The sequence below is a fragment of the Periplaneta americana genome, chromosome 11, assembly GCF_040183065.1.
Source record: "Periplaneta americana isolate PAMFEO1 chromosome 11, P.americana_PAMFEO1_priV1, whole genome shotgun sequence".
Lineage (NCBI taxonomy): Eukaryota > Metazoa > Arthropoda > Insecta > Blattodea > Blattidae > Periplaneta > Periplaneta americana.
Genome location: NC_091127.1, coordinates 111,735,408 through 111,756,098, shown reverse-complemented (window position 1 = coordinate 111,756,098; position 20,691 = coordinate 111,735,408). Strand labels below are relative to the sequence as shown.

General features: G+C 35.6%; 1 protein-coding gene across 1 annotated transcript in view; it reads right to left on the bottom strand.

Annotated features, from left to right (window-relative positions):
- The window catches only part of LOC138709254 (serine/threonine-protein kinase par-1-like), a 43,613-nt gene that overhangs the window by 11,006 nt on the left and 11,916 nt on the right, over positions 1-20,691 (bottom strand). Inside the window, exons 3-6 of the mRNA XM_069839904.1 lie at positions 20,225-20,359; positions 16,333-16,563; positions 9,318-9,501; positions 7,510-7,639 (exon numbers count right to left, since the gene is read on the bottom strand). Coding sequence (XP_069696005.1) covers positions 7,510-7,639; positions 9,318-9,501; positions 16,333-16,563; positions 20,225-20,359 — 680 coding nt within the window. The remainder of the gene's footprint in view (positions 1-7,509; positions 7,640-9,317; positions 9,502-16,332; positions 16,564-20,224; positions 20,360-20,691) is intronic.

The window sequence follows — 20,691 nt, the reverse complement described above, 5'->3', positions numbered from 1 at the left end:
TAAGCAAGAGAAATCACAATCTAATGCAAGCCATGACCAGAAAATGTTTTGTCAGTACAGTTAAGCGAAGCTTAAGGGCAGTAAATTTGTGGGGGAGAATTAATAACCAAAGTATCCGAAAACTTTTGACCAGCAGTGTATTAAATTAAAATTATGGTTTATTTAACGATGTTTGCAACTGCAGAGGTTATATCAGCGTCACCAGTGTGCTGGAATTTTGTCCCGCAGGAGTTCTTTCACATGCCAGTCAATCTACTGACATGAGCCTGTGCATTTAAACACACTTAAATGCCATTAACCTGGGCTGGGATCACACCCGCAATCTTGAGCATAGAAGGCCAGCACTATACCAACTACGCTACCCAGGCCGACAACAGTGTATTTTGCCGTCATGATATATAATGTGATTCGTTATCTTATTGCAGTGTGCGAACTCTCCACATGCGTTTGGCATGGTCTGTTAATACAGAAAGTATTATTACATGTTTGAAGTGTGCTATGAAGACAAGCATTAGATTCTGTAAAGAATGCAATTTTATAGTATCTTATTCATTAGTCCGATTTATCCACACAAGAACAATGTGGAAGTAAATAGATATTTGATATTATGAAATGTACTACACAGTCGTTTTACCTAATGAGATCTGTCACCTTAATGCTGCAACTTGTGTAAAATTGGCTGTGCTACAACACAGAACCAGATCTTCACATTGGAAGTATTTCTGTACATTATTTATGTTTGATATATGTTCATGTCCTTAGAACACGTATAGGAGAGATATATTTGTAGAGTTACTAAAGAGCTAGATAAGTCTTGGCATGGTTTCCACACAATATGGTATAAAACTAATTTGAGATGCAGGTTCTAGTTGCATAGAATGCAATAGTATGGACTAATGGAAGCCTGGCAACTTTAAACAGTAGTATTAATTTGATGAGAATGGATTTGTGGTAAAACATTGATTTCTGAAAATATCACAAATCTAGGTTCATGATTTTAACATACATCATTTCTGTCTAAATGATCAATAATGAGCAACATTTAATTTCTAGCACATGTGATAGGTGGTGGTGAAACTCCACCCTTCTGTTTACATTAGTATCATTCTTATCTGAAATTCACTATAGAACTCAGGCATAAAATGTGTACGAAACAAAAGCAATCACAGATTTTTTCTGAAGAAATAGTGTGCATAATGTTCTAATAAAGGTTCATTCAGTGTAATCAATAATCATTCATTTGTTCATTTTATACCGTATTTAAGCATACAATAGACTTTTTTATTCCAAATTTTCAAACCGGAATAAAATACTATGAGGCATATCTGTAATGATTTTACATTATTTAAGATTCATTGATTCATAGTGTTCTGCCCAAGAGCAGGTCTTTCACTGCAAACCCAGCATTCTCCAGTCTTTCATATTTCCTGCCTTCTTCTTTGTCTCTTCATTGACCCATAAGATTAAGATAAGATATTTGTTAAAAATTAAATACATTATGTGGATATTAGTCCTTTAAATTGTCTAGGGAACAATGGGATGAGTCTATACTCTGTTGTGTCTATGATACGCGTAAATACGGCAAGTTTTTAATAGTTTCCCAGTATTATTCTTTTCCTATATTTATTGTTTTTGTTCCTTTTTCCTCTAAAAAATGATGGATCGAGGTTTCACTGTACATAATTTTAAACTACATATACATATGTCACATAACAATGAACAAAAATATTTCAAAGATCATTCGGATTTACACTGCTTAATAACAGTTTTATAAACACTTCATAAGCAATATGTAAATTAAAAAATATATATATTTATGCACACTTTCGTCCAATGAAATTCCAATATAAATAATGTTTCAAGCAATTGGGGAGATCTTCCAATGCTAATATGGCCAATAAAGGGCTCTGATCCAAACTGTCAGGTTAAAGCTCCCTTTTAGCCACAGTATCGGTCTTTTCACTATCTGAAGTGATCTCAGAAACTCATAAATGAAGCAAAGGCAGTACAAGACAAAGGTCTATTCTGTACATGTGAATTCATTTTAATATGTGTTTAAACACTGCATCTGATTTCTACACGTTTTTTGTATCTTCAGCTAATCTGGCATTCCGAATAAGTTATTCTACAGCATACAGTAGTAGCTTTAGAGCTCAAATAAATCTTACCTTATTTTAAATAATGGAACTGTGTCTGAATTAATTGAAAAATTAGCGTGAATCACTGATTACAATCACATTTCACTGTACTTTGTCTGCTGCAACTAAGATATAAAATGTATGATCCAAGATGACACTCACTGAACTTCCCAGTGTGGCCCCATTCTTTGAATGAACCATAAATACAGGTTCAATCTCAAAATAGAAAATTTAATTTTGAAATAAGGTTTAAAATTTTACAGTCATGATCATTAAACTAAGCAACAAGACTAACTGATAGTAAAAGTCTCCACTCACATTTATTGTAACGAATGCTTACTTTAAAAACAATAATTACGAGGCGTGTTCTTAAAGTAAGTTCCAAAAGGGTGTAGTAAGTAAATGGGAAGATATTTACAAACCATTTTTGTTGCATTGTATTCCCCACACTTCAATTACTTCTCAACATAATCACCACCATTATTGAGGCATTTATCGAGTCGTGGCACAAGTCTTTCTATCCCCTCATTGTAGAATTCGCCCGCCTGCGATGTGAACCACTCCCGCACTGCTGTTTTCACTTCATCGTCGCATCACCGAGGAACTTCTGGAGATGCAGGAAGAGATGAAAGTCACTTGGATCCAAATCTGGGCTGTAGGGGGGATGGTCAATTTGTTCCCAGCCAAATTTCGAGATGAGATTTTGGGTGTCACAAGTTGTGTGTGGCCGAGTGTTGTCATGAAGCAACACAATTCCGTCGGTCAGCATCCCACGTCTCTTGTTTTGAATTGCGCGACGGAGCTTCAAGGTCTGACAATAGGTTTCTCTATTAATGGTTTCACCCCGAGGCAAGAATTCGATGAGTAGGACTCCTTTTCTGTCCCAAAAAACGGTGCACATGATCTTGCGTGTTGACATGGTTTGTTTGAATTACTTTTTCCTTGGTGATGCAGTGTGCCTCCATTCCATGGACTGCTGCTTCGATTCAGGTGTCATGTGAGACACCCAAGTCTCATCATCTGTCACAATATGGTCAAGAAACTCACTGCCTTGGTCACTGTAAAGTGTGAGAAAGCTCAATGCACTGGAAGCTCGTTTGGTTTTGTGTTCCTCGGTGAGCATCTTGGGTACATATCGTGAGCACAATTTTCGATATCGTAATCAATCTGTCACACTTTTGTAGAGAACACTCCGCGACAATTGTGGAAAATTCAAGGAAAGTGAAGAAATTGTGAACCTCCTGTCCTCATGAATTTTTTCATCGACAGCACGCTCCAAATTGTCATTGATCAAAGATGGCCGACCGGTATGCTGCTCGTCATGCACAGAGACGTGGCCCTCGTTGAATTTCCTAACCCATCTCCTGACCATTCCACCACTAATGGCATCATCACCATACACCTCACAAAGTTGACGATGAATGTCAGCTGGTTTGATGTTTCTCGCATTCAATGGATAACAGACCGCATCTCACAGTCGGCGGGGTGCTCGATCACTTTAAACATTTCAATTGATCACAACTAACCACACACACGGACTGAAGCTCTGAAACTGCATGCACAGCTTGCCTGAGGACTGAAGAAGAAAACACGCATGCGCAAAATAGCGACTGCAGCAATGCAACGGCTATAATTGAAAACTGAACTTACTTTAAGAACACGCCTCCTATATCTTCCCTCATACAGAGTTCAGAGGTTTACAAAGTTCATGAAGTCAGAGAGCAGACAGAAAGGAAGAGAGACAAAAAGCTTCTTATTATTGATTTAAACAGCTTAAGTATAATTACTAGTGTCACTGAATCCAAAGCATTACAACTGAAGATATCAGTAAAAAGTGATAAAAATTCTTCTTCACATATACTCTACCACACTGGGAACAATACCCAGGCTGCTAGTGCGTTAGGATCATAATCAAGGACTTCAGAGTTATTTCTGATACCATGGCAGTGATAAACATGTTATGCAGCCAATGTTCTGCAACTGATGTGCCACAGTACCCAGGAGAGCTGCAACTCTGTACAAGAAATCGTAGAAAATGTACGTTAAATTTATAAGCAAGTGAATATGTAAGTTTAATCGTAAGTTAATGGTAGTTTATTTTCAGAGATAGAAACCACAGAAATTCCTAGACAAATCAAAATTTCAATAGCAATTACTATATATTGAAACATTACAGTTAGCTGTTTCCTTAACTGTGTTTATACAGAAACCTTGCTTTTACACTCCCACAATTTACATTTCATCACCATTTACACCATTTTTCAGTCCCTTCAGTACATTCACAATGTATTTTTTACCCTGTACCTTGACTGGCTGAATTTACTATAATTTAAATTAATACTAAAATCCCGTCAATACAACTACTGTATTGTTAAATGGTGCTGAATTACGATTCAAAATGTAACTATACAAATATTGTTTGAGGAAGATACTTTTCAAGGACATGCATTGCATTAGCACAAAAATAAGCAATTCCAGTTCCATTAACACTGGTGTGAAAAACCAAAAAGCTACTGAGAATTTAATTGCTGGTGGCGATGACACAAATATGTGTGTGTATCCAATGCCTACCCACTTCACTTACTTATGAGACATTCTTTATGGTGCATTTAAGTATAAAGTTATTTGATGAAAGCAGAAACAGGTCACATTTATTTCCAGAAATGTAGTCTGAATTTTTACTAAGCTCAACACGTGTTTCCCTCACCTTCTTTTTTCTTTGTTGACATTAACAAACGAATAAAGAGTAATTCAAACAATTTTGGCTTGAAATACAAACTGGACTTCTGCCTTAGAGTTTGAAGAACTGTAGTTGAAACAACCATGAAAAATTCCACCCGAGTTTGATGACAATCCAACTGTTGATTTCTGTGTTATGCCAGAGAAGAAATTATGGCATATCTGCAGGAGAGCTCTGATCACATATAACAGATTGATCAGCCTAATGGACTTTCAAAACAACCACTTTTATAAATTTCACTATGCTGCCATCTAGTGACTGCAAAAGAAGTCATGTTATAATGCTTATGGAATTGCATGGAGAACAGCTTGCAATTTTACTTCCATCTAGCTGTCGTTACCAAAAAATGCCTTTTCAACAGGCTCTGGTGGGCATTCTCTTTTCAAGTTGTCATTTAATAAGATGGAAAAGGCCAATATGATATACAGAGTGAACCATAAGTAATTTAATTAATTTCAAGGGGTTATTCCTTGAGATATTTCAAACAAAAAAGTTTAATACAATTGTACTCGTTTTTACTTCCTTTTCGAGAAAAAAATTATTTTATAACAAACATTTCATACTGTATTTTGGAAAAACTATTGAATTAATTCCCAATATGCTCAGTCAATTTAAGAAAGCAGTGTATTATGGCAATAAATGATTGAAAAAATTTTAGTTTTGTTCTTGAAATATGCAGAAATTTGATCCCAACAAATGTAAGTTTTCGTTCTGCAAAGGGATTTTAAAACTTGATGCACTCTAACAACCCTGTGAAGGTTATTGCCTGGACAGATGTAGCCCACATAATGCAAGAGATGGATGAGACAATGAGAAATGTCAACACACACAATAAAATTGCTTTAAGGGAAATTTGATTTCTTGTAAGTAAGTTTACCGGTTACTACTTAAAAAATTAAAGTGGGAGGGAACTATTTCTAATTGGCTGAAGAATATGCTTGTAGTACGAAAAATGGAGATTTTTTTAATCATCTATTAGATTTGTATAACGTAAAATAAGCTTTTCTTGTTGTCTGTGTTCACTGAATATTTAATTAAAATTAAGTTGAAGAGTTCAAAAATAATATTTTAAATTCAGTTCATTTAACATAAAATAAGCATATCATATTATTTTTTCCTTTAAAGTTTTATTTTATTTTATTTTTTTTTTTGCAACGTGACATAAGCATCATTATTGTTTACATTCTCTAGAATATTCAACTGAAATGGGATTAATGTCTTAATCTTTTCAATTTAGTTTGAAATAAGCATATCATATTGTCCGTGTTTTCTGAACATTTAATTAAAATTAGGTTGTAGAATTTATTTTAAATTTTTCAAGATATTATTTAATGTGAAATGAGCTGTGTTCATTCACCGCTCTCCAACACAGTTTAAACACAAAAATTAAACGGTATGTAATCTGTATTTTTTCTTACGAGTTTAAAAACAATGTGTGGCAATGACTTTCAACTTCCCTGTTCATAACAAGTCAGGTGAAGGGGTTATTCAGAGCAACAGAGCCTTATGTGCACTCCCTACTGATTACACAAAGTTGCATGATCTCGTAATTCATATATTTTAAAATGCATATTAAAAAAACAGAAAAATGATATTTGATTTTTTTGTTGCTCTTTACTAAAGGAATAATCCACCAGAATTAATTATATTACTTACAGTTCACCCTGTATATGTGATCAGGGATGAGTCCTGAATTAGGCCTTTGATGCCAATTATTTGAAGCTACACAGGGACAGATATAGCCAAAAGTGGACTTTTTTGTTTAAAGTGCATAGATGACACAGTTTCGTTTCTTTCTTTCTTTTTATATTCTGGAAAAGGTTACACACACTATCAGTAAAATATGCATCAAGTTTATGTGATTCATGAAGTGATTACTGACAATTACTATTACAACTTGCACTGCCGAAAGATTTTCAACAATGAGATGGCCTAATGACATACGTGAGATCAACTAAGAAAGCATAACATTTCAATAGTCTTGAAATATTACAAGACAGCTGATTAAATCCATGGATACTGAGAAAGTCCTCAAAGAGTTAATCAATTCCACTCCATTTGACAAAACATATTTGCTTCTGCAAAATTACAGAGCACTACATTCTAAATCACTAAGTTATTGACAATATTTTTTTTTCTGCTGCTGGCCAATGTAAAGGTAAGATGTTGATAGTGATTATTATTAGTTTCGTTTAGACAGTAAAAATATTTTGAGTGGATTGTCCTCCAAAGCAAACATGTAACTCAGCAAGCACCTGATAAACTATTCATATCACAAAAACTCCTCCTTATGAATTACAGTTTCCGTAACTTAATTTACATGTATACACTATTTCCCTCAATTTAAACAATATCCAGTTCTTTGAAAAGTGTAAGAGCAAGATTTGGTTGTATATTACTTTTTTCATACACTTGTTCACGAGACAAAATTTTATATATGCTTTCATGCAACTGGAGATTAAAGAGGGGACAAAAGGGGAAGGAAGAACAGAGATGGAGAGAAGAAGCGGGATGAAGGAGCAGGAAGGGGAAAGTAAAGGAAAGGGAGAGGGTGGAAATGGGCAGAGGGAAAGAGGGGTAGAGAATGTGTGTGGAAAAAAATCAATGTGAAAGCAACATCATGCAAATTACCTGGGAATAGAGTAGTCAGCTGCCTTTATTTTACTGAATAGCTGAGTCGGACTTGAGTCATAAAATGGAAACTGACCATATAGCATGGTGAACAGGACTACACCCAATGCCCACATATCAGATGGCTTACCTGAAATCACACATTAAACTAATGAAAGAGATATAGCACGAATCTCTATTACTAATTTATAAAAAACAGATCAGAAACTACACATTCCTGGTTACCCTTGAAGTTTTATTTGAATAGTGTACAATAGTGACAGGTAGAGTTGAATAAATCTATTCTTGAATACTATTAAGAATTGAATAATTTATTCGAATAAAATTCTCAAATACTTTTATCATGTGAATAACGATTTTATTACTCACTGGCAGGTTCTCACTTCTTTGATAAAGATGTTGATTTCTGCGTTCCGTAATTAGATGAGAGAAAGAAAGAGGAGAGAGAGAGATATATATATATATATATATATATATGATATGGAGCAAGTCTTTATTGCACGCAACTCCTCATGTTTGTAATAAGTGAGGTTAGCTGAATGTATATGATTGATGAACAATTAGTGTTCTCGAGATCTTCTTGTTCTATTGTTTCTTTCTGTTCTCATTTTTCATTTCTCGCAGCATCTACCATCTGAGCAAAGTATTCGAATACTTGTTCACGATTCAAGGTATATCTCGAGAACTTACAAGAATCGAATAATTTGTATTTTTTTATTCAAATACTTCCATCACTAGTGTACAACATTCAGTTTAATAAACTAACAATAGTAATGTTAATCAACTTATATTGAATTCTTCTCTCAAATTGCGCATATACATGTAGTTACATCAGCTGTTCACAGTAAAAGAGTATAAAGCTTTCTTCAAATGCTACGTCAAGAAACAACAGTGCATACTTGGAGTAGTAAAGCTGCTATCCTCATTAATTACCACATGATCACGTTATATGCAAGATAGGCTTCTGCATTCAAAGCGCTCTGCCACTTAAGCACAGGTGAAGGAGCATTATGTATTTGAGGCCAAAGTGCTACTGAATTTTCAGATATTTTATTCAACCTTACAATTTTTTTTATTTATCTATAACATATGGAAATTTAAATATGTGCACTGATTAAGGGAACGTTTTGACATGGGATCATTATCATTTCCCTTATAAGAAGTCAATGCAATAATAAAAATCGTCATGAAGGTGACACCAACTTTCCAATTATACATTTTTATATCCCAATGCAATTTATTTTTTCCGGTTATCAGTTACATTCTTATCTACGGTATGTACCCATATTCTTACATTATACCTTATATTCGATTTCCTTACCTTGCTAGTGAAGCACTTACACACATTGACAAATATCCATATGCACGCATAGACTCACAAATACATATGTTACATGTAACATAAGAAAGGAAATAGCAGAAGAAATAATAAAAAAATGAGAGAATAAAATCCCTGTCTCATTTTTCCTGTGTACACTAGCCATCTATCACTTGTCTGCCACTATCCAAGGCACACCACTATTCACAATTTAAATTTTTTACAGTGTTCAGTTTTAAGTGAAATATTTGCTACAGTTGCATTATATCAAGTAGGTCGTATTTCTACATATCAGTGTGGATAATTTTGTGTGTGTGTGTGTGTGTGTGTGTGTGTGTGTGTGTGTGTGTGGGTGTGGGTGTGGGTGTGGGTGTGGGTGTGGGTGTGGTGTGTGTGTGTGTGTGTGTGTGTGTGTGTGTGTGTGTGCGCGCGCGCGCGCGTGTGGGGTGGATAAATTAACAATTAAATTGTTTTATGAGTTTCTTCTTACCGAGATATGGCTTCCCACAGAGAACGTCAGGTGATATGTAAGCAGGAGACCCTCGCTGATCCTTCAGAAGATCGTTCTCACTCCCTAGGTGCTTTCCCAAACAAAAGTTGGTGATGGTTACACGACGAGTGCGACGATTTAGTACAAGATTACCAAGCTTGAGATCTCGATGAACAATGTTTCTCTGTAAAGATTTAAATATTATATTTAGAGGTCGTAGATTTTTGCAATCACAAATAAATGCAAAATGTACAAAAATAAGCAATTATATGTTTAAAAGTGTGTCATTATATTAGTGCAGTTCTTTAATCCGTGATAAAATACGAAATGTGTTCTGCGAAATAAGAGGGAAATTACATTTTTTGAGGTTTTTTTTTTTTTTGGTAAAAGTAATCAAAATCTATTGAAAGAATAAAGAAATGTATGTAGTATTTGTGGACCTAAAAAAGACATTTGACAGAGTAAATTGGAATAAACTGATGGGAATCCTAAAGAAAATTGATGTGAATTGGAAATAGAGGAGGCTGTCCAGTAATCTTTATATGAAACAATGAGTCAAAGTCAGGAGAAGAAATGTCAGAAGGAAATGAAATAGGGGGAGGAGTACGACAAGGATGCCCTTTATAACCAACCCTGTTCAACATCTACTTGGAAGATTTAGTGAAGAACTGTTTTCAGAACATGGGTAGAGTGATGGGTGGAGTGACAGTAGGAGGAAGAAGAATAAAGTGCATAAGATTTGCTGCTGATATGGTGTTGTTAGCAGAAGAGGATACGATCCTAAGGAATATGCTACTGAAGATAAATGACAGCTGTGAGCAGTATGAGATGAAGATAAATGCAAACACAACGAAGACCATGGTCATAGGAAGAAAAATGAAGAAGGTAAACTTGCGAATTCTAAATGAGGCAGTAGAGCAAGAGGGTGCACTATAAGCTGTAACATGAGCTGCTGCCAGGAAATCGAAATGGCAAAGAAAGCTTTTAATAGAAAAAGGAGTATCTTCTGCGGACCTCAGGAAAAATAACAAAGGAAGATACCAGTGACGTGTTTTGTGTGAAGTGGGGCACTGTATGGGGCAGAAACATGGACATTACGACGAAGTGAACAGAAGTATTTGAAATATGGATATGGCAAAGAATGGAACGTGTGAAGTGGACAGACAGAATAAGAAACAAAGCTGTGTTGGAAAAAGTGGGTGAAGAAAGAATAATATTGAACTGATCAGGAAGAGGAAAAAGAATTGGTTGGATGCACTGGAAGGAATAGTGAACGGGAAAAGAGTTCGGGGCAGAAGAAGATATCAGATGATAGGCGACATTAAAATATATGGAATATAAGCGGAGATAAAGAGGAAGGCAGAAAATAGGAAAGATCGGAGAATGCTAGATTTGCAGTGAAAGACCTGTCCTTGGGCAGAACACTAGGACCAAATGAATGAATGAATCTATCTAAAGGCTCTGCCACATAGAAGTTCTTACATTTTTTTCAAATAGTTTGGTCATACCTCCTTGTTAGCTTTTATGGAATAAATAACAAAGGAATGTGACCTACCTAATACCCTCTTTGTTTGTAATCTGTACCATTCTCGAGTTTTCAGCAAATCTGTGTGATGCTGATGGTAGAATATTGGCTGCCTATGCTATCTCTTTAGGTCGAGTGTTCACTCACAAACAAGTTGTATGTGGTAGCGGATGATTGTGATTGAGCAATAAGATTGGTCAGGATAAAAATCACAACATAATATTTTTGGCATGCTTCTTAATGTTCACAATTTCACTGTAATTTTACATGTTCCTCAACTTATTTACTATTTTCAAGAATTTTTGCTGGAAAATCTAGAAAATGCACTTGTAAATACTTTGATGACATTAAATTTCTATCACCAACTTTCCATAAAAATGTTCCATCCAAAAATGCCACAAAATGCTAAATTATAAAATTGAAAGTGCTAATCTTTTTTATTTTCTTCTCCTCCTTCCTATGGCCTGTTACAATCTCACAGTTGAATTTTCAATCCAGCACTTCATTGGACGATCTAGAGATTTCTTCTCGATAGTGAAACATGGTTTTTGGGATTCTATTTGTACGCATATTGAAAAGATAAGCTAGGTTAGAGCTCTTGAGGATGTATGTTTATAAAGTCAAAGACATTTGTAGCTGAAGTAAATTTGTCAGTATCAATGCCATTGCAGTATCAAGCACCCTTTATGCACTTTTCGTGTACTGGTAAGTACAACTTTAAGTTTTCATATTGATATCGCTTATGTACAGTGTGCTGTTATGATGGTGCATAAGACTGTCTTGCTATATAAAGCTGTTTATGTAAAAATGTCCAAGTAGAAAGCCTTGTGTCCCCTCATAATTGCTCATGCACTACAGGAAAGAAGAAATAAACGTAAAAGAGAGTCTGAGTTAAGCACTGGTTTTCGAATTATTTGAGAATGGATGACAAAAGTGTTTAATTTCTGATTAATAATAACACCATTTCTTTCAGAAACCAACGAGGCACCATGTTTGATTCTTAGAGATGAATATATAAACGTATATTATCTGTACACAGTTGCAAAATTATAACTATTTAGGATGTGTGAGGAGAATTGAAGGGTATCGGAAAAACAATGACAACCTTCATTTTTACAATTCACCTACACCAAGCTAAATGAAATTAAGAAGTCATGAGTATGAAGATAGATGACACCTTAATAATTATATTCCTATTCTTGAATTCTGAATTTGACTTAGCTTGATACAGATTAGCATTGTATTTCTGCATTTAGCTACAAAAATCTAAAAATGAGAATTATCATTGTTTTTTCCTATAACCTTCAATTAAGGCTACATTCCAGAATATCACAGTAATGAAATTAGGTTCGATTTGTTTCTGTGTATAGACGAATTAGTACTGGGAATTTCCTCATTATTTGTGTGTCTAATACTCAGGGTCAGGAGTCAGGATCGAACTTATTCACCTTCGTGCTTCTCAATAATTAGAAGTAAGATTATCTTATAGCTTCAGGATGCCAAATATGTTTGTGTAAATTTAATTACATATGTTTGTAGTTTACTACATTAAGTATTATTTTTTAAGTGTGTGTAAATTTCCTGTGAAATTCTAGATGTTTTTTTATATGTTAGTTTTGTTTACAGAAAGTTGTATAGTCCTTGGAATTTATGTCGTAATCATGGCAAGTTTTATTGACATCTTGTGCCAACAAGTTAAGATAGGGCCTATATAAATGGACCAAGGTACTGTAATTCGTTAACAACCATCTTGAATAAGACTGAATAATCAATCACATTAATAATTTTTAATAAATTGATGGAACGAGTAGGCCTACTTTCTCCCTCCACCCAAACATCCTCAGTTCCTTTGTTTACTTTTTTAGTAACTCAATTTCAACGAAATGACGATACATCAATATTACTAGCTACTATATGGAATTAAAATAACAAATTAAACTCTTAGCAATAAATAAAGTTACAGGTGTGTGGTAATGAATTTAGAACTTTCCAAAGACACATGGTATTAAATTGTAAGATTATTACAACCAACATTCACATTAGGTTAAATATCACCTTGTTACAGAAATTTGAATTTAAAAAAAGTGCAGTTAAAATATACAGTCAACTCCGGATATAGTGAACCTCTGTGGACTTACATATTTCGTTCACTATATCTGAGGTTCACTAAATCTGAAGTGTCTCTCCCCTAACCTTAAATGACAGCAATGAATGAAATTACGAACAAGCAAATACAAAACTATATAGTAATTAAAATATTTCATTTTTGTGGAATGGACTACACTGTATACTGTTGTTTATTTACTTAAACTATGTTGTTGATCCATGTCCGCTTGCGAAAGACCATGTTCAATGTCACTTATAATATTCACCTTATCTTCCAAAGAAAACACTTAATGCTTCGACATTTTTATACAGTACATTCATTGTTCGAACACTAGAAACAGACTGATCAGTAGGGAGCGGATTTTTATGTGCTAAAAAATTTAAATACATTTATTTTTATGTGCTAAAAAGTACGAAAATATTTGCTAAAAATAAAAATAATATTTCCTTTAAATATGACAAAAATACCTTACTTAGCTTGGAAAAAAAAAATGTTACTAGGTACTCACCAACCACACTTGAGTGCTAGTAGTTGGCCAAGAATTGCAGTGAACAACAAAGGTCATCTCCAAATTCTCTATCACAAATGCATGCCGATTATCTCTGAACAACGACTTATACTGTCAAAACGATCTTTCCACATCACAGGATGCCAGACGTGCATATTTAAAGAGAGGAATGCCACAAACACAAACACCGTCAATTTCACCTACAGGCACACCCTCCAATACTTGAGCAACTTTACACATTTTTTTATATCCACTGTTTTTCCCAAACACTTGTACTTCTGAACCTGGTAGTGAGTCTAGTCTAGTTTAATTTTCACGGCACGCACCACCTTGTTTCAGACAACAGGTTTTTGAATGTTTCGAGTTTTTCTTTATGGTGTGACACAGAAAGGTTAAATTTGCTAATAGGAAAGCCAAATCGTTTTTAAACAACCATATTTCAGTATATCGTGTAGTACCGATGTAGACCTTCCCACACGAACACGTGTGGGAAGGTCTACATCGGTACTACACAGCGGAGCGTCAGGACGAGACTGACAGAACATAATAGGAATTGCCGCCTAGAACAGATCGACAAATCGGCAGTGGCAGCACATGCCTATCAAGAGGGCGACCACAACATACGATTCAAGGACACAGACATCTTGAGCACGACGACGCACTTCTTCCCCCATCTACATAGAGAAGCAATCGAAATATATAAACATAACAACTTTAATCGCAAGGAAGAAGGCGTAAAGCTAAACAAGTGTTGGTACCCGGTCCTAAACAGAACAGATAAGAAGCCACTACAACAAAAGGACGGAACCCAGAACGGGAGCAGCGAACAAAGCGGCGCGGACTGCAGCGACAACAGGCCTCGACCCGCTAGTTGTACTATAAATATTCCCGCACAACCATCCACAGGATCAGTTGCCTCAGGTACTCCGAGAAGAGTTTTGCAACCTCGGATACCACTCCACTGAAGATGTCTGCCGCAATTGCAGACGAAACGTCTGGTATAAAACCAACCAATAGACCACGGCCTCTCAGCCCGGAAATAGACTCCGGCCGTGAAAGCCTACACTGCAAGATCAACCATGTATTCTTAAAAAGATAACGTACTTCTGAGTGACATAATTGATTTAGTTTTAAAATGTTTAAAAGTTCTTGTAAAAAATTATTCAAGTAAAAAAACTCCAAGATTTATGTGTTTATAATAGATTTCCTGAAAATATGTATTTACATAATTTTTTATGAAAAGATGCGTTTTTATGTGAAATAAAATTCGGGTTTTAAACTTGAAACTTCATGTTCGGAATTTTTAACTTTGTTAATTGTGTTTTATCACACGCAAAAATAATATTTAATTACATAGGAATCTGCTCCTTACTGATCAGGTACAAATGACAATCGCTGTTATGGTGTGACTGCATACTCAGCCTTGGAATTTTCCACGTCACTTAATGGAAACTGGGAGGGGGTTGATGGAGTTTGAAAGTCATCGGAATCTCACCTTTACTTATGCTCTGGACATGTCCGTCCCCTTTTAATAAAAGAAGGCAATTTCATTTTCTATTGTTTCGATGCTATCTGTCATAATGGAAATGTTTCTGAGTACAAAAGGCAACAGGATGGCAATCCTTCAACAGTGGAGTGAGGCAAGGTCGTCACACATTGCCTGGATTTACAGTACAGCTCATTGTCTAGAAATCACTAATCCTATCTTCATCTTTTGACTAAAGGAGTAAGAAACTTAGAATGTTGTTCTCAACACATTCCTTCAATTTTATGCAAGAAGGTTTGACTTCAAATAAGAATTTGTCTATAACCGAAGCAAGGATTCACTATAAACGGAAATATTAATGCACTTTCTAATGTTGTTGTTGTTTTCTAATGCCAGGCATTTGACAATAAAGTCATTTGACCTCTTGCACTCCAATATTTTTCAAAGATATTATCATGACCAGCCAATGAAGCACAGATTTGTAAAATGGCAAGTTGTGACCGATTTAAGTGAACACCATATTTTAACGTTTTGGTGGCTACTTCATTCACACACAACCCCCACACCTGCTGTTGGTCGACGGGTCCATTGGACCTAGCTGGGAGATCTTGTTGATCACCAGCTTTCCCTCCTTAAGCCACTGGAGAACGATTTTAGTGCCATAGCAGGTCAGCACTAGGAACAGAAAAGTAGAAAGAGGAGGAAGGAAAGGGAAATGAACCCCTAGGCCTCGAATGCTCTAATGCTGTCGGGATCGAAGAAAGTAAGAGTTCAGTCAGAGGACTGGATAGGAAAGGGTAAAGAGGGAATTAGGTATTGGATAGAGGAAAATTATACCAAATTCAGTCATTAACTCATCAAGCTGACCAGTGCTAATGGATGAGTAGCCCCTCCCTTTAGTTCAGCTCGTAAAATTATGCTTACTAACAGCTGCACCATGGGAAGGTAGGGATGGGACATGGGTATTTGTCCAGGTTGGTTCCTTAAAGCCTTCAATGGGAAGGATTAATGGCTCTCCCCCCTGTATCCGACAGATACCCTTTTGCAGCAGTACTTTCTAATGTATGTGGGTCGGGAGCAACGATTTAGGTTCACTATAGCCGAATGTTCACTATATTCAGAGTTGACTGTATTTACTTACAAATAAAATTCTATTATGGGCATTTCTCTTACACCCTTCTAGAAACCACTTTGAGCCCACTGTAATCATAACATATAACTTTATGATTGTAACAGGCTCAAAGGTCATCACAATGGTTTCTAGAAGAATGTTTATTCTTTTTGGCATTAGGAATGCAACAATCAATTATGTGCTGCACCATAACTTTGAAGTCCATGCTATTTTGGAAAGTAAGTCTATATTGAAAACACAGTAAGACATCTTCTGACCTTATGCAAGCTCTCCACAACCCGAACCACATCGTAGAAGATAACAATGCTCTCCCTCTCGCTAAGTTTCTTCTCCCGGATGACATAATGTTGCAAATTGAGAAGGTCAGCATTGCGGGAGCTGAAGTCATGGGCACACAGGCAGTCCAGGACAAGGCATAGTCTCTGTTTTATTCTTCCTGTGTACACTAGTCGTCCATCACTTGTCTGCCGCTCTTCCAAGGCACAATCCTATTCACAATACAAATATTTTACTGTGTTCAGTTTTGAGAAATGTATTTGCTACAGTTGTATCAAATACCTTACTATAATAATACTGGACAGCTAGCAGTTCTGTGCGCGAACGACGCTGGTGCTGCTACCTAGGCAGCCATTGTGGAGATACGAAACAAGCTGTAATACACTGCAATGTACATTGTTGCTGGGCTAGTTAATAGTTTTATTAATTAGTGCTGTGTTAAAATGTCTGGGTGTATATGTGCTGTTTATAATTGTTACAATTACAGCATTACAAATTGCTCCAAATCGTACTTCCGATTTCCGAGAGTTCATGAAATGTGACTCAATAAAATTCTTTATTAGGCCTAATGACTTTGTCTCTCTGTTGATGGAACAATAAAAATTAGCTTTTTTCATTTAGGTCTAATAAATGAATAGAAGTTAAAATATATTGGAAATTTTAAGGTTTTGGCAAATTAAGTTTTATTGTTGTCCACATGCCTTTACTAATTATTACAAGCATCAGATTACTACCATTTTTACCTTTGCAGTTGTCAGCAATGGGTATATAAAGCGTTATTGTAAATTCATTCTTAATGTCAGAATTAATTTTGTCTCACTAAAGCAAAGAAAAAATACGCAACAATTAATTACGGAAAATAATATGAAGCATGCAATATTTCTCATAATATGCAGCTTTGATATAAAATAATGTTACATTAAATATGGTACTATTCAACATTTAAGTGTTTCCTATATTATTCCACATTAGTACCTCACGTTTTAAACAATAGTCCGATTTCCGCTAAGTTAATATTTGTATTTGTGGACGTAATTCCACGCCGCTCTGCTAGATGTCAAGTCCGCGATATTTTGCACTCACGTCAATGCTGCTAGTATACAGCTGTCCGGTATTATTATAGTAAGATATTTGGTTGTATTATATCAAGCAGGTCGCATTTCTCAGTACCAGAGTGAATAATTTTGTGGACAGATAGCTGTACTGTTGCTGTGCATGTAAAAAGTGGTACATATTTTCATTGATGGCAAGCCATCAGTATATGCACATGGTTGTACGATCCATGCTAGCTACAGTATGCTACAATGATAGTGGCCAGACTCAGCTTGTTAATATTTTGAATATGAAATATAAAATTTTGTCAAAAATTAGGTATACAGTAAATGAAACTCTGAAGATACTCTGACAAGTCACAATATCATGGGACATAATCAAGTGTTTAAGATACAAGTAAGTTCTCTTCAGTACAAAATATTATCATAGCAGCCCTTCATTTTATTTGGAAAACTATGTCCAATAATTGTTCTAATGGTGGCAGACTGAATCATAATTGGGTTAAATTACTCTGAATGATAGCCAAGATCACACATATAACAGATTTCTCATCCCTATGTTAAAATTGGTAGCACTTTGAAGAGAACAACCGCCAGGATCGCCATTCGTCCACCATAAACGAACACGAGATGGCAGTACAGTCGCTAATGCATTTCAAATGGGAGTTATGACGTGACTCCTTATGTAATTACTAGATGACAGCATAGTAAAGCTGACAATAGTTGTTACAGTCAAAGCCTATAAGGCCGAGTAATCTGGGTATATGTGATCTAGGATGATAGCAACTATATCATTAGCGAGTCCACAAAATTATAGAACTTTCCACGTACGTTACCATTTCTTTAGAGGTTGCATGGATAACATAATTTAGATTAGTAAAATTTATGTATGAAGGTCGCTCCAAAAATAATGCACAACATTTTTCATTCTACACCTTTGCAATTTATGGAGGTCATAGATACATCCTTTCCGCTCGTATTCAAATTTAATTTAAGTTGTTCCGTGAGTGGCGCCATGATAGAACTCCTTCAAGATAGCTGCTGTACTTGACATTTGTCAGAAGCAATGTGCTGTTATCGAGTTCTTGTGCTGTGAGAATGAGACAGTGGAAAACATTCACAAGAGATTGAAAAAGGTGTATGGAGATGCAGCTGTCAATCGTAGTATGGTTAATTGGTGGGCAAGCAGACTATCTCGTGAAAGAGGGCATGCCAATATTAGGGATACTACTCGTAGCAGCAGATCCTGCACTGCACGAAGTCATTACAATGTGCAGCACGTTAACAACATGGTTGTGGCTGACAAACGTGTAACAGTGAAAGAATTGTCACTCCAAGTTGGAATAGGAGAAGCAAGTATATGCAGAATATTGAAACAGTTGGGGTTAAAAAAGGTTTATGTTAGGCGGGTTTCGAGAATGTTGACAGAGGCCCACAAAGAAACCCGAAAAACAGTGTGCAACGAACTTTTGGACTAGTATGAGAATGGTGGAGATGACTTTTTTTGCAAGAACTGTGACAGGAGATGAAATATGGCTCCACCATTTTGAACTGGAGACTAAGAGGCAGACGATGGAGTGGCATCCTGCAAATTCACCAAAGAAAAAGAAATTCAAAACTCCGCCTTCAGCAGGAAAAGTTGTGGCTACTCTGTTTTTCGAATCAGGATTCTTGCTTGTGGACATCATGCCACACGGAACCACCATTAATTCTGACACATATGTGGCAACTCTCAAGAAACTTCAAGAAACTCTTCCTACATCGGGAGATGCAGGATGTTCTGCTAATGCACAACACTGAAACATCTGCCTTACAGTCTTGATCTGGAACCATGCGATTACCATCTCTTTGGTAAACTGAAGGAATCCCTTTGTGGAACGTGGTTTGAAGATGATGACTCCCTTGTGCATGCTAATGATTGTCTCAGATCTGTTGGTCCAGACTTTTACCGTGCAAGTATATAGGCTCTTGCTCCAAGGTGGCGTAAGGCAGTTGAAAGGGATGGAGATCATGTGGAAAAGTGATATTTTGTTCCTAAAGGATATATCTACATTCTGTGGAAATACCAAAGCTGTAGGATAAAAATGTAATTTTAAAATAAATGCTGTGGATTACTTTTGGAGTGACCCTCGTAAATATGAGATAAGTTAACCTTGAACTCTACAGCCTAAATGGTTCCATTCTGCCACCTCTCCAACCTCAGGTATCTAAAAACAAGTTCTGTTCCTTTCCTTTAGCTTTTAACTACTGCATATAACCAGAATCTTTACAACAATGCCAGAAACCAGATTCGACTGTTAAAGACATGCAACTATAGCTTTACCTTATTTTTGAAAACATCCATGTTAAAGATGTTCATCAATCTTACGAATCTATCACTATTGGCAAGATCTCAGCTTGTGAAACTCATCTGAATGTCCCTTGTAGAGGGGAAGAGAAGGCCTGATGGCCTTATCTCTACCAGGTTAAATAAATATGCAATGACAAGTATGGTATCCACTAGACCACCAAGAACAAAAGATACACAGTCTAACTTACAATTTCTAAGTAAAGCCAAATGGTTCTCTGTTATTTATATAATATATTAAAACAATGCAAATATACCAATAAATCAGTGTCGGCTATTTAAAATGATAACTTTACTGTAAATGAAATTACTCTTTAAGCTAGAAACTATCTAAATAATGATCAGGAATATATGATAATTTTTCTTACACATACGTATAAAATTCTTTTAAATTCCAATGTGCTCAACTGTGAATGCTCCGATTTTACTACCTATCATTCAAATAGTAAAACAACTATGTATTAAGCAACATACTTTGAAGAAACCATGATGATGAATAACGCCATCTTGATTGTGAAGTAAAGACAGAAGAGAGTATTCAGTGTGTAGTAACATCTTGCCTTGTCGGTCATCTTGGGTCTCTTCTTCACCATCTCTCAGAGTTAAGATCTGAAACGTTCATCACTATCATTAACATACACTTGGTTCCATATGATCACAAAATTTGGTATCTTTAAAATTACATGACATGAGCCCTATGCAACCAATATCACCATATATTATACAAAAATTATTAGAGTTTTCGTGTTTTATAGTTCCATAAATACTGTATACTGAAACTAAGAATATTTTATTAGGAAAGAAAACTATAAATTACGGCAGAACTAAACCAGAAAATTCACTGCAAACAACTCAAACAAAATTTGATGTAATCTACTTTTATAAGTATATGCATACACACACATATCCATACGTGCATATCTCTATCATAATAACAAGCC